The following is a 16,330-nucleotide window of genomic DNA, read 5'->3' as shown; positions in this document are numbered from 1 at the left end:
TTTATTCATTTACTCTGTGAATTTCAGTAAAACTCGGAAAAATTACTTAGCTAAAATCACCACCTAATTGTTCTGGCAATATTTGACATATGTCAGGTAGAAATAATCAAAAAAACTTTTATTTGTTTATTATTAACAATCACAATTACCGTCTGCTTGCCCAGCGAAGTTCTTGCTTATATAGCGTTCAACATTATTAGATCTCAGCATGACCTCTGAGATAAGCGAGTTGTTAACGCCATTAATATACAGAAGATTAGCACACTAGAAGCTGAAAAATAAAATGTCGGCAATTTTTTGGAAATGATTTACTTTCGAGGTTTTTAATTTTAATTGAAGACTTAAATGCATCTTTAATCTTTAAAATGATTTGAGCACCTCAACAATGGCTTACTTTATATTTATTTTTCTTCAAATGGTAATCATCATTGGTATTGAATGCACATTTTCTGGAAACTTAAATAGAAAATTGCAACCTTATGAAGGCAGTCGAACTGCAGAAAGTATTTATGCGTTTCGGAGAATCCCTCAAACTTATGCATACAACAGTAGGGCCTATTTAGAGAGTCGTCCAAACCAACATATTGTTTATTTGAGAAGTAGCGCTCCTGTTTATAAGTCTGATGAACAAAAAAAAAAAAAGGGGAAAAACATTAATCAAAAATCTGTTAGTAAAAATATCGAAAAAATAAAAAGCCACAAAAAAAAAGCCTTAAAAAGTAAGCGAAACCTTGTATCAAAACACAGTATGGAGTTTGTCAAGAACTCTACGTTAGATAGTATTGCAAAGGATGACATTGCGACCGCCAAAAAAGATTATGTTAATATTAATGGAAAGTATTATTTACGGTCTGCAAGTTCGGATTTTTTTCCATTTGATGGAAGCAAACGAAATTATCTTAAAGTAAGCAAAAATTTAACTTTATTTATGTTCCATTTTTGTTTTTATTTAACTTACATTTATTTTCACTTATTTACATTTTAATTTAAAACTTAAGAACTTCCTTAAAAGTCAATTCAACATTCTTTGATTAAAAACAAAACATTCAAAGGCCGGTATTTTCAGTGGGACGAATTATTTTAATTATATGCTTGAATATTTATATCAGGATTGTTCAACTTTAGAGCAGAAAAAAATTTTATAGTTTAATCTCTGTTATATTTAATCAACCAAAATTGTTCGAAACTTTACCATATTTCTGTATTTCTAAATATTTAGCTTTCGAAAGCTATTGCAGAACAGAATTTGTTAATCAGCTTTTTTCCAGGATAAAATGTGTTATTGCTTTATTTTACACTTCTATAACTAATAATAAAGTTTTCATTTTATTATTACCATTACTACTAACTTTGAAAAATTATTAGAATTTCTATAGAGCCGTGTTACGTCAGCAATCATGGTACAGTGGATCGAGAGCTGATTTTAAAATCAGCACTCGACCCACTGGTGTTTAAGAAATACTCAATCCACTGCTGTATAAGAAATAGACTTTTTATTATAGTTTTTTTACAACTAAAATTAGCACAAAAAATTTTTTTGTTTGAGTAAATACTGCATTCACAAAAGTACACAAAAATTAATTTTCTGATATATCCTTGGAATTATAACAAATTTTATAAAATTTTCTAATTTACCCTGATCCTAAAGTTATTCAAAAATTAACATCAACATTTTGGTCGTGCAAAAGCTTTACTTTTTCGTTTCTTCTTAGATACGCGAAGACGATATCGGAGATGACAAGAAAGCGGGCATTCAATTTATGAAAAACAAAAGACCAACACTAGAAGGAGTTAGTGCAAAGGAAATAGTTTTTTCCTCTCAATCTTCAGACGAACACAAACCTATAGAGGTAGGTAACAATAAAATAAAACTTATTATTGTAGATAAACTGGTTTAATCAAATTAAAGATATGACTTTCATAACTTTCACATTACTTTGTTTAATCAAGTTAAAGATATGACTTTCAAATGAAAGTTATAACTTTTATTTGACTAAACAAAATAATGTGAAAGTTATGAAAGTCATATCTCAATGTCATGTCAAAAAAGAAAGTCATATTTTTACCAAACTAAAATTACCATTGTTATTAATAAAATAAATTACAACAAAAGAACAAGAAACGTTGCGTTATGTCACAACTACAACTTACTACGCAAATATTTTATAGCGGATATTCAATTGATTTATTTCGGCATTTTTAGCATTTCATTTAAGTTTTAGTTTATCAGTTACATTGTGTACCACTTTGCGATAAGTGGTCATTTGATAACTAGTTAACATTGTGACCACAACTAATGTAGATATTAGTTGTGGTCAGAATATAGATTGCAGGGTATTGGTGATTGCAACTAATAGATATCAGAATGCTGGGTATCGGTTTTGTAAAATGCTATTTAAATAAAAGATATTGTTACAATTAAATTTTTTCAACTTAAACATTGTTCATTTAATTACATAAAATGAACAATGTTTAAGTTAATAAATGTTATATTACTACACCCAATATCAGGGTGTAATGATATTATTTTTAATGATATTTAGCATTTTAATAATATTTAGTGAGCAGCCGTGGCGCAGTGGTTAGAGTTCTGGCTCAGAACCCAAAGATCAAGGGTTCGACGCCGGCTCCAACCTATTAAGCGACATTGGTAACGGGTGATGCGGAAGTTATCGGACAAAATAAAAACGTCATAACTTATTTATAAATGAAAAAACAAACTATATTTTTTTTAAATAAAGCATTTATCTTTTAATAAAAATATATTATTTTTTATATGAAAAAACACCACCATCTGCAATTGATCTCAATTTTGCTCTGACGCCTTTCATATGCGACTGTAAAAAGTTTAAATCAATTTCTTGTAGTTTTAGTTTAATGCAATCAATCAAAACTTGCTCTGTTGAAGCTTGCCAATCTCCCTCGTAAACCTTCTGTGCCAAATGTCCCCAAAAATTTTCAATTGGTAGTGCTTGAGGCACATTTGGGGGATTGGATTCTTTATCAACGTAATAGACATATTGGTCCATCCAATTTAGAGAACCTTAAGAATAATGAGAACTTGCTAAATCTGGCCAAAATAAATAGTTAAAGTCTCCATGATACTTGTGAATAAATGGAAGAAGTCGTTTTTCTAAACATTCATTAATTGATGAATTGATTGAATTGATGAATTGATGAATTGATTGCTACAGCCTTGGAAGTGCGAAACAATGGCTCGGGCATACCACGGTCAGATATGGCTATCCACATTAATAATTTTTTTGGAAAGTTCTCTTTTCCTATAAAACGAACACTTTCTGGGCATGTCTTTTTGTTGTTTGTGTAGTATCCAGAATTTCCAGGCATGTTGTCCCATGCAAAACAAAAGTATTTTTCGTCATCGATGACTAGAAGCGATTTTGTGTTATAGAGTTGGTTAACTAGTTTCCTGCTTCTTTTCTTTGCCTTTATTTGTTGTTCTATAGTGTATTTTGGAGTCTTTTCACGTTTTCTATATTTAATATTCATTTTTTTTAACTGACGACCAATTGTCGATTGATTTACACCGAATTTAATACCCAATTTTCTCTGACTGACCCCTTTTCGATTGTTGACAAGTCTCGTTAATTCGGCTTTCTTTTCTCTAGTCCAGGATGTCGGACGACCAGGTTGCTTTCTATCAGAAAACGATTGAACAGTTTCAAGTCTTTTTAGATTATGATATATTGTACTTCGAGCAAATCCTTCCTCTTCAAAATGATTTACGATTTTTATTTTTTTATATATTAGGTTTATTTACAAAAAACATTTTTAGTCACTTTCGAAAAGATTCTCGTTCAGCTGCATTTAACCTCATTTTAAATAATTGTGTTTCAAATAATAAAGTTTATATTTTATAGAACGTTTATGCCTACGCATAAAACCACAAAAACTAATTATTATGCTCAAATAATGAAATTAGGATTTGTCCGATAACTTCTGCATCACCCGTTAAGGAAGAAGGCGTGAACTTCTAGTTAAATGCTCACCCGCGGTGCTCCGTGATAAGACCGTTAGGACTTCTGGGAGCACCTAAATAACCTAATAAAATAATGGTATTGGGTGTGATGATATCATTTATAAATGATATATGTGTGATGATTTGTCTCTTTGCTGAATACCAAGTAAATTTTAGTACCAAGTTATCTATTAGCGAAGATTAAGGATTTGAAAATATTTATAGTTTTTATTATTATTATTTTTATTTACATTATTCTTGTATACCCTAAATTTTGATGTATATAAAACCCTTAAGGCTGCGTTATGAAATGATTATATTTATATTGGTTCAAACAAATTTTTTGTTGGCTCAAACTAATTAATAAGTTTAAATAAAAGTTCAAACTTTTATTTTAATGTTTTTGTACTTATTAACTATTAATTTTTGGCTTATATGATAATTAAATGATAAAATCATTTACTTTTTTAGTTTTTGGATTATTTTATTTCAAAATTAAAACTGAAGATTAATTATTTTGTTTTTGGCGTCAAACCTTAAAATTTAATTTTCATTTAAGCAAAAAGGCGAATAAAATCGCCTTAAGGAAAGCAAAAAGGCGAATAAAATCGCCTTTTTGCTTATATGAAAATTAGATTTTAAGGTTTGACGCCAAAAACAAAATAATTAATCTTCAGTTTTAATTTTGAAATAAAATAATCCAAAAACTAAAAAAAAAAAACTGTTTATTTTAAACTTTTTTTATATTTACATAATTTTTATATCATTAGATAAAAATTGATCGCCATTATTACAATGTAAATCAAACTAAATACTCTCTAGATTAAGAAAGTAAATTATAATATAACAATCTTTAAATATAGTATAATAATTATTTATTAATAATATAACAATCTTTAAATATAGTATAATAGTTATTTATTAATAATTATTCAATCGTAAGTTATAAACAAACAACATTTACAATATAACATTAATGAAGTCACGACAAACCTTTGGATAAACTAAAGTTTAAGTGCTTTAAAAAAACATTGGATATTTAGATATTTGTAACAGAAAATATTGTTCCATCTTACCATCCTGATATATCCTCATCTTCGGCAAAATCAACATTAAGTTCTGATATACCAGAAGCAGTGACACGTTCTGAGGTGAGAGTTTTATTAACTTTTTTAAAATAGAAAATAATATATGGAAACATTTAAAAAACTTTGAGCAATTTGTTATAAATAAGGAGTAAGTTGTATTAAATAGAACAAACATTATCATGCTGGTCTTTTATTTACTCCTGTGGGTTTATTAATGACTGGCAAGAAATTATATTCAATTAGAATGTCAACGATAGACTTTGTTTTTGGAAATTATTTTTGTGACCCAGTGAAATCAAATTTGAATCCTCAATAATATAGAACAATTTTTTATCGTTACTCTCTTTAACAATTGCGTTTCTTTAAAATTTATGAAACGGTTTCATTGAACAACTTCGAGGACGACAGACATATCCTATGTCAATGTTTTTATTTCTTTCACTAATTATTTCTATTGTTAGAAATTGTTAGTCATTAATTATAGTTATAATTATAATTCTAAATACAAAATGAAAATTCTGAATCGTACCAGGTTTTTGTAAGAGATATGTCAAAAGTATAACTTAGAATATTTATGAAATCTTTAGGGTTTTCAAAATATTGCTGCATACTTCGCATATTTGTCTGTATAATAGAAAGTAAGTTAAGATCATTTGCTATTCTAAAATTATACGGATCAATATATATTTATATATCAATAATTTTAAAATATTAAGATTTTCATCTGAAAATCTAAATATTATCAAAAGAAATCACCAAATGTATGCAAATTTTCCGGGTTGGCGTGCAACTTTCATCTATTTTCGTAGGTTTTTTTGTTTTATGAGAGAAATCTTCATTGATAAATGTATTCTTATCTTAAAAATAGGCATATTTTTTATGATAGCAACCTTATACTTGGTCTCATGTTAATTCTAAGTTCGGTGCGCTTTTTTTCGTTCAATCTTCTCTTTTGATCTTTGTACTTTTCAAACCAAAACTTTCTTCAATCAATTTTTTAACTTTTATTTCGATGTCATTCTAATTTTCATTTTCATCATTCCATCCACCTTTAGATTGTTGCGCCTGGACCTATCTTCCTTTTCTCTTGGCTTTTTGTTTATATTGATCAATTGATGTTATCTTTTTTCGCTCGTTTACTAAACGAGCAAAAGAAGTCCTTTTTTTTTTTTTTAAAATCAAAAAGTTCTTTGTGAAAATGTAAATTTTCTGCGATACTGGCTACCTCAGCTTTAAGTGACTTAATTTTTTTAGTGTTGTTGTTAACATCTTTTTCAATTTTATCCATTCGATCGTTACTTATATTATCCATTCGATCGTTATTTATTTTATCCATTCGATTGTTAGTTATTTTAGTACTTGCTCTTATAATAGTTTTAATTTTTTCATCTCTCTGTTTCAGTAGACTCTGTTTCAGTAGACTCTGTTTCAGTAGACTCCGTTTCTTTCTTGTACTCTAAGAAAATTTCGTTTAGCATTTTTTTAATTTCAAAAGGATTTCCATTGAAGATGCTAATTAAAGTTTTTTGTATTTAAAAATACTTTTTTAAACTTTAAAAATAACTTTTTTCATAAATAACTAAGATACAAGTAACCAGTTTTTAAGTTCTTATTTAATCAATGGTCTACTAAACAAAGTTTATTTTACTGTTCCTTACATATTAAACAAATTGAATTTAATAATAAAAAGGACTATTAAACTATTTTCAAATTATCCTTTTAGCTTATTGATCAAGAAGTAAAAAAAAAAAGAAACCACGAGTATTTGGAAAAACCCCAAGATAGTATAGACAATCAAGAAGAATCAAAATATCAAGGTTTTCAAATATCTAAACATGATGAAAACTCAGCTTCATCTTTAGTTGATACATTGCAAAAAGATGATCAGCAAAAGCATAATGGTTTTCAACAACCACAATACTTCCATTTATCACAGGTCAGCGAGCCTAATAATATTCTTTTTGATCAAAAAGACCATGGAAGCAAAGAATACAATAACTTTTTGCATGAACAAAACGACCACGTCGACAAAGAAAATGACAACTTTTTGCATGAACAGACTAATCAGGTAACTAAAGGGCACAATAACTTGGAATTAGAAAGTCTTTTGAATTACAAACATTTGAACGACGGCAACCCGTCAACCGATCAACACATGAATGAGGGTGACCCGTTTATTGATCGACATTTGAATGACGAAAATAGAATACACCTAACGCCTGATAGAGGTTATTATAAACATAAAGAATTTCTGTCTGAAGAGAGAGATAACCATGACCCGGAAAAACTAAATGAAAACAATCCGTCTAAAATAACGGACGAAAGAAGCAATTCAGTCGTTACGGACAATTCTTTGGTATTTTCTCCATCTATAGAAGATCACTTTAGTATGCGATCTCGCTTCAAAAGTGACGAAGATAACAGTAATTCTAACCAGGTATTTAGTAAACTATCAAATATAAGTATATTTTCAAATTATGAAATCTATATTAGCTCTTTTCGATAATACGCAAAACATCCAAGAGGTACAACTTAGTTGACCATTTTTTATTATTGAGCCAACCAAGCACAAAAGTTGTCCAAATGTTGGCGCAATATTGACATATGATTAAATCACTATTGGGCCAGCGTTAGCATAGTGAATAGTTTGCTAGGTTATTATTATGTTACCTTTTTTCGTATTTATAGGCGCTACTTTTATCTAATCTAGTAATATGGTTGGCCTTGTATTGGAATACAATTGACTGTTCATCAGGTCAATGTTGAGTCAATGTTGATACTGCGCATTTATTTACTAAATTAAATATATATATATATATATATATATATATATATATATATATATATATATATATATATATATATATATATATATATATATATATATATATATATATATATATATATATATATATGTATATATATCTTTGATCCCAATATAAACATACAAAAGTTTGAAGTTTGTACATTTTCATAAACCCATGTTTAGAACTAAGTTTATAGTAAAAGAATGTAAAGATTCTTACACTAGTTTGATGCACTGTTATTGCATTAATAAAACACTTTTTTTTTATTAATTTATTAAATGACTTTAGTCTGAATGTTAAAAGACCAAAGTATTAGAATGTAAAAAATGAAAATAGTAGAAAATAGTAGAAAGTATTAGAATGTAAATTAAATGAAAATAGTAAAAGATACATTACATCGGCTGATAACTTGTTTTGTAGGGTTTATTAGAATTAGTTCATAGAATTAGTCACTTGTTTCATAACGAAATATTAAATTAAATCATTAAAGATAATTTAAAGTAAACTTTAAAAGAAAAGTGGCAATTTTGCAAAACTTTTATGTAATGATTTTTAAAACGTTAAATAAATGTTTTTAAATTCTGAACAAGTTATGCAAAACTTTAGCTCTTTTTATATCAACAATTTATATGTTAAAATAAAAAAAAGTGAAATATTGAACTTAAAACTAATCTTAAAAAGGAAACGTCAACTTGGACATTTCGCGTTTTTTTTAAACTATTTTAACAACATTGCAGATTTTAAAAACAAAATATCGAAAACACGTTCTGTCGAATGTCATACTGTCATGCTGTCGAAGTAGCTAAAAAGCAAGTTAAAATAATTATATATCAATTATTGATAAATCCTTTTTATTATTTTTCTTTTTTTTTTTACTCCTAAGTGACTGAAAGAAGTAGTAAAAAAAAAGTTATTTATTGTTATTATTATACTATCATGACAATATTCATTATTGTCATTATTATTATTCTTATTATTATTGTTATTAGTATAATTAATATAATTATATCATTTTCATTATTACACATTTTATGTTATTATTTATAGTTATATATATTATGACAAATATTTATGATTTAATACAGAACAAACAAATAAATAAATTAGTAAAAATATTTTTTATTTTAATGAAATCATTTTTATTAAACTTTAGAACTTTGATTTTAACCATGATGAAGATGCACCAGATCAGGACAGAAAAAACGAAGAAGTTAATCATCAATTTCCATCTGCTTTAACTGTTACAAAAGCAATAATGCAAAGCGCAAAGATGATTGATCACCCTATATATAATGATAACCATGTAAACAGCCAAAACTTTATGCCAGATGTCTACGAGGCATTCAGTAGAACTAACAATGATCTGAAACAGCGCTACAAAGTGCTTCGGAAATGGGCAGCTCAAAAGATTGCACGACATAGCAAAAGCAGTATTAATGAAGAAGAACTTAAGGAAGAAGTTAAAAATCTTAATGACCTTTCATCCATGGTTAGGCTTGTAAACAACTTAGAAAAAGATATGTTAAAAATTATATTAAAAAGAAAGCGTCGTTTAGGTGAGCGGATGGGGTACAAGCATGAAAACATTCCGGGATCAGAAAGTTCTAAAAAACGCTTTAACAGCCCATCTGATGTCCAAGAGTTACTGCAATATATATATGATACCTATATTGAAAATCGCACAGCAGATGAAATACCTGTTGTCCTTCAAGCATTTCAAAAATCACTTGCTGATATCGTTTCTAAAAAGAATGTTTCAACAAAAGTTGCATTGCAAGACTACAGCCGCAGCTCATCACCAGACTCCATCAAAACAAAAACAAACTTTTCAAAACAAAATCAAGAACTATACGAAAAGATTACTAAAGATGATGAAGATCAATCGGAAACAAATCAGAACACTTTACATCAGTTTAATAGCAAAACAAACTCATCGTCTCCTTTAGTTACAGTAAAGCTTCTTAAGGCTCTAGATTTATTTTTAGATAGCATCGAAATTGAGAGAAAAATTAAACATTTCCGCGCAATGGTTGAAGATTTAGCAAATGAAATAAATGGTTCTGTATTCCTAACTAGTGACATGAGAGTGTCATTAGGAAAAATTAACCAAGAAATCAACGAGACATTGATTCAATCAGAGTTTTTAAATAGAGACCAAAATGACACTATAATTGATAACCAAAACATGTCAGTTACAGGTGTTGGAAAATTCCTATTATCTGTTCCAAACCATAAAAATTTAAGTTTGACAAAAACAAAAATATTTGATGAGATGAATGAAATAATGTTGACTAAAGACTCGGCATCTATCCCGGAAAAAAAGAATAGTGTCAACAGCTTCATAAAAATTGACAGTAAAAAATCCGAAAATCAAGAAAACAACAAAAAAAATGATTTAACAAGAAGTGAAATGTATGATTTAGATAGCGAAATGAATATTGACGACGACTTGGCATATGAAAAAAACTGGTATGGTAAAAATAAATTTACTAATTCCCAGCCTTCCAGTAATATAACGAACTTAAATTTAACTCACATATACGAGCCAGGAATGCTTGATGCTGGAAAAATAGTTTCATCAGAATTTGAGGCAGCTTTGTATAACATGGCTGACACTAATATTTCTGCAATAAATAAAGAAGCGATGAAAGGATTAACATACTATGCAACGCTTATTGAAAAGCTACACAACAAATCTATTTCTCCTTCCTTAAACTCTAATAAATTAAATAATAAACTTTATTCTATGGATAATATGACAAATTTAAACAAAGAAGCTATGAAAGGTCATAATTATTACGCTAAACTTGCTGATAAATTACATAAAGAAATTTACAACCAAACAAATAATATAACTCACGATCTTTTAGCTAAATTAGAGCATGCGAATATTAACATCAGCGGTCTTAATGCCGAAGCAATGAGAGCACACAGTTTTTACAGCAATATGTCTCACAACGATTCTAATTTAGATCAAATTTACAAATTATATTTAGAAGCGCAGACTATGAACCATCGTAATCAAGAAGCTGTTCAAAGTGAATGGTTGGAAATTTTAAACGCGCTTAACACTCCGACCATTACCCATACTGAGGCAGACAATTTTGATTTGCAAGTTCAAAAAATTATTGACAAAGCTATTAGCGAAGCAAAAAATTTAACCGATGCTGAGCAAAATTATCATAAGAATCAGAATTTAAACATTTCAAAAAGTTTAGAGAAAACAAAAGATAATCTTAGAAACACCCTAGAATCGCGTGGTGTTGACCAGGGTGCAATTAAAAACGTAGACTCCTATTTAGATGCAGAAAATAAGTACATAGGTCAGCTATTTTATGGAGAAGGTGAACATTTTAATTCCGAGAATAACTTTACTTTTATATCTCGGGAAGGAAGTGATCAATATCAGTTTTTTAAGCAGCCAAATAAAACTCGACCTTCGTTGGAACAACCAAATAAAAGTATTGTATCATTGGAAAAACCAAATAAAAGTACTACTTCATTGGAACAATTAAACACAAATATTCCGTTGTTAGATAAAAAGAACATTTTCCCTAACGCTAACAAAAAAGAAGACATAACTAACATTGTAGAAGGTCAGTGGGATAAAAGAAACATGGACTTTCACGGCGTAAAAGAGAACCATCCCGAAGACTTATTGCAAATAGCTCATCTCAAAAGTTTAGTTCAAAAACTACAAGAAGAAAGTTTAAAAGAAGAAGCCATTGACGATGCTAGGTTTGCGAAAGAACTCATTCTTTCGAAGATCAGAAAGAAAAAGAAGAAAAATAACAATTTAACGCATCGAGTTATTATTCCAAAACATTACCAGAATAATATTGAAAACATCGAAAGCTCAAAAATTTCGACTATTTTAGCGCATAAAATCAGCGAAATAAAACGTAACCGTAAATCTCCATCTTTAGCAGCTAGCTTTGGGGGTGGAGGAATACCTTTGCAAGTAACAGGTGAAAAGCGGAATATAGACCAATACAAAAGTTATTCGCAAGCACAAGCAGTGTTAAAGTATAATAAAAACACTTTTATAAATAAAAGAAACTCAATTAAAAACCAAAAACAAAAAAACGACAAAAATAATTTAAACAAAATAAAGAGATCGCAAATACCACAAATACCATCAGAACATCGACACCATCACAATAAAAAGTCTCAACTGAAATGGAGAAGGAAAAAACACAGACGCTCTAAAAAAAACACACGCTTGAAGGTATCTCACAGAAATAAAAAAGATATTATTGTTCACAGCAAATTAAAAAAACTAAACCCTAAACAACAAGTTAACACTACTGACGAAGAAGAAACCCCCTCGTTGAAAGATGTCATTATAAAAGATTCTTTTTTCAGTAAACTCTCTGAAGAACAGCAACAGTTGGTCTGGGAAGCTGTTAAAAAAGATTGGAAACGACAACATAATCATGCTATAACCAAGGAAACAACTAATAAATTAAACAAGTTAACATTACGAGAAGACATACTTCCAGGGTCTTTGGCAAGTATCAAAGAAAAAAATACATCTCATTTCTCTATTAGAAAAAAACAGTCAAGCAGAAAGCATTCAAGTTTAAAAAAAGAAGGTTTTTTAAAAAAAATAGAACTTTCTTCAGAAAATCTTTTTAACAAAAGTAATATTACAGACTTAAAATTTTTTAAAAAAACTGACAAACTGATGTCTGATGACAAACTGCTGTTGTCTGACGAAGCGCACAACTTAACAAACATTTCTTTAAACGAAACTAACGAAATTATAGATACATTACCAGATAGTACTGACAATGCAACAAAGCGATTGTGTCAACATTTTTTATATCCAAACGATGTTAATTACATGAAGTATTTGTGTAACTCAATATCAATATTAAATAAAAGTGCTGATTTAAAGACGAATGGTTCTTTCGGAGTTGAAGTAAAACCCGAAAATGCTAGTCTACACTTTACCAACAATGTAGATTTAGATGCAGAAAACTTTAACAATTCTGAAAATGTAGTCAACCATTTTAACCACACTGCAGACTTTGAGAACAAAACAATCAAAAACATATTAGATTCTGTTGAAGTCCAAAAGCAAGCTAATGAAAATAATAACTTTACATCAGATCCGGGAAAAAAAGAAACGGAAAAACCACCATCAGTTGAACTTTTAAACTTAATACGAAATATTCAACGCATAAACGAAACAGTGTACAACGTTGATAATAAAAACAAATCTTCTTTACTGATTAAAGAGACAGAAGATAGTAAGCATGCAGATCCTTTTGAAAATAACCTAAAATATTTGGATAAAGTTAATAACACTATGCAACAAGTGATGCAAACAACAAGTCAAGATATTAACGATGGCAATTCTACAATTACTACAAACGTGTCGTTATCTGAGCAAATGCATTTAACCTCTTTGAACTCCCTAAAAAATATAACAGATAAGGCTTTTAAAATTTTCCCTTCGGATGTAAACGCAAACATTGGTTCTGAAAGTTCAAATTCACCAGAAACTATATTGGATTTTTTTAACGCGACCGACAAAGTAAATGTGATACCTGATTTAGGTGACACAGCTTTAGTGCCTGAGAGTGATAAAAAATGCGAAGGAGACTACATTTTATTTCGAAAAGGAGATTTTGAGTATAAAATTCCCGCATTTAAGTGTAGTCGAAATAAATCTCAAAGTTTAGATGTTGCTTTTTGGAATAAAACAGAGAAAGTTCTAAAAGCAATGAATGAAAAGAACAAATGCATGCCTGTTTATAAATCGTTTGTGTTTGGGAACTCTGACTATAAACTTCAAGTGGGATGCACAGAGAATCCATTTGTTTCCGAAAAAAACAAGTATTCTAAGGGTAACCTAGATGCGTCTGAAACCAGTATTAAAACAATGAGTAAAAATTCCAAGGTATTATATAGAGTTCAAGACTCAAAAAAACATGACACGACACATACGAGTTCAGTTAATATAACACAGCACGAGAATTCAGCGACAACATATGAGAATGATCGCCTAAATGATGAAACCAATGATGAAATTTTAAAACAAGCCGGGCAATTATTTGAATTAAAAAAAAAAAATGTTACGAGTCGACATTTTTCTAATAAAAGAGGTTCTGAAAACTTTTTAATTAAATCAGGCGTCCATCCAGACTATTTAAAAACATCTTTAAACAGCACAAGCACCTTTAAGTTTAAGGACACGTCTATCACAAAAAACATTTATGTAAACGGAGCAAAAGTAATAACAATGAAAAAGGAAAAAGATACCTTGTCAATTGTATATCCGCCTAAAAACGATACTAATAACAGCGGCTATATGGTCCTTAATGAAAATAATACAACATTTAAAATACCACTGTATGGAAATAAAGATGGTAGTTACTCAAATAACTTTAATAAATCTAAAGTAAACTCTGAGCCCGACTTTCTGACAATCATTCAAAATAAAAATAAAGCAGAGCTTCAAAAATCTTCTTACAAAATGGAAACACCAGACTCTAGAGGTTTAAAGTTGCACGAAATCCATTCAACACTTGATTTACCTACAGATGAAGATAGTTTTAAAGAAAGTTTAAAAACTGAATCTTCAATATTGCCAAAAGATCGAAATTACAATAGATATCATTTTAAAACCCACGATGGAAGAAGGTAACACTTTGTAAGTTTATTAAGTTTTCATTCAGAGGGAATGATTTTAAATAAATTTTTTAAATAGTTCATTGCGATAAATATTTTTTTCACTAGCATTATTTATTTATTTTTTTTGTTCAGATTTGAAAACGCTCATTTGAAACTGTATGGTGAATCTGATGGAAAAAAACCATATTTTATAACAAAACCAATTCAAACTCCAGTCGTTGAACAATATGAAGATTTTCCTCATGTTTATCATCAAGAAGTAAACCATGCAATGAAACTTGGTTTTTCACCAAGTCCAAATAAAATTCAACAATATATCTCTACTAAACCTAAGCCAATTTCAGATAATCATCTCCAGGATTCAGGTGATCATCTCCAGGATTCAGGTGATATCCATTATTTAACTTTATTGCGTTATCATAACAAGCTTCGTGAATTACAAAAATCTCCGGAAAGTTTACTAAACACAAATCCAACTCAACTAAATCATAACAAACCGAACTTACTAAATGAATACACTGGTAAACAATCGACTCAAACATTTTTAAATGATCCTTACATTCATTCTTTTAACCCGTTAAAAAATATGGTTCATCCGGCCTCTGAAATTAATAATGATGCAATACCTTATCAACAAGATGAAGAGCAATTAAATCAAGCCGGCAATTTACCTACTTCTTCTCATATCCTGGGTAATTATTTTGAAAAGCCAATTAGTTTGATTACCTATAACAACAATCAAAGAGTTATTCCAAACAATGACGTTTTTTCAGGGAGTTATATAAAAAATTCTTATTTAAACGAAGGACATACACAGCCCACTAATTTAAATTTAAATTCTCAGCAACAAGAATTTGTAAACTTGAATTCTTTACAAAAAGATTTTTCTCCTGAATATTACGCAAAAGATGACGAAAATCAGATGAAAGTTTTAAAAAGTTTGCAACGAGCTGCAGATGAATCCATAAATTTAGCATACATGAATCTTCAAAAAAAATTAATTAATAAGTACTCGAATGGATCTGATCGACTTGATTCGTTTGACGAAAAACAACTTGAGACACTTGGGTATAATCCATATGATCTGAGCAATATTAATAAGCAAGTCCTGGGCAAAAAAAGAATGATGGATAATCAAGCCCTTGCGACAAAAAGAATAATAATCAATCCTATTAAAACAAAATTACTTGAAACGCATTCGAAAAAAAACAAACTGAAAACGAGTTTAAAGTAAAACTAAATTGATAGTAGAACCTGATTAACAAGTTTTTTATTTGTTCGGTTAAAAATAAATAGTTTACTTTATGATAAAGTTTCTTTATTGACACTTATGGATAAAAAAAACAACGTTTTTTAATTCCTGCATAACATAAAAAAGTCATATAAAACCATTCCGCATAATACTAACAGTTTATTTAACCGTTATACCGTATATAATTAATCGCATGTTTCATATTTACAATTTTATACAGCTGCATCGAATATTATGTAACGCAATAAACTTTTAAAAATTTGTAGTTTAAATAAAATTATTTCTTTTAATTTTTTTGAATATACTATAGGCAGCACTTCTATAAGATTATAAAACCTTATCAGGAGGCTTTTTACAATGAATATCACGTTAAAAGCATTACAAATAATTATACATTCATGATCTGCGTTATAACATTCTTCGTTATAAATATGAAGATAAATACAAAACAAAACTTGATATAACTTAATATAATATTTTTATAATATAGACATATAATTTTCTTAATACTAGATAAAACTATAATTAAAGATGTTACAAAATACAAGATATAAATCAAAAT

The 16,330-nt window shown here is 28.8% G+C and overlaps 1 protein-coding gene across 2 annotated transcripts; it reads left to right on the top strand.

Annotated features, from left to right (window-relative positions):
- The first annotated feature begins 237 nt into the window (after positions 1 to 237).
- Positions 238 to 16,058, top strand: LOC100215610 (uncharacterized protein PF3D7_1120600). Of its 2 annotated transcripts, none has more exons than XM_065814070.1 (6): positions 238 to 904; positions 1,713 to 1,850; positions 5,023 to 5,130; positions 6,791 to 7,504; positions 9,028 to 14,525; positions 14,649 to 16,058. In XM_065814070.1, the coding sequence occupies exons 1-6, from the start codon at positions 386 to 388 to the stop codon at positions 15,748 to 15,750; spliced, it is 8,079 nt and encodes a 2,692-aa protein (XP_065670142.1). In that variant the 5' UTR covers positions 238 to 385; the 3' UTR covers positions 15,751 to 16,058. The 2 variants fall into 2 exon arrangements, with proteins under 2 accessions (XP_065670142.1, XP_065670143.1); XM_065814071.1 differs by having other exon boundaries at positions 9,028 to 14,535.
- The last annotated feature ends 272 nt before the right edge of the window (positions 16,059 to 16,330 follow it).

This window comes from Hydra vulgaris, chromosome 12, assembly GCF_038396675.1.
Source record: "Hydra vulgaris chromosome 12, alternate assembly HydraT2T_AEP".
Classification (NCBI taxonomy): domain Eukaryota; kingdom Metazoa; phylum Cnidaria; class Hydrozoa; order Anthoathecata; family Hydridae; genus Hydra; species Hydra vulgaris.
This window is presented reverse-complemented; position numbering and strand designations above follow the sequence as displayed.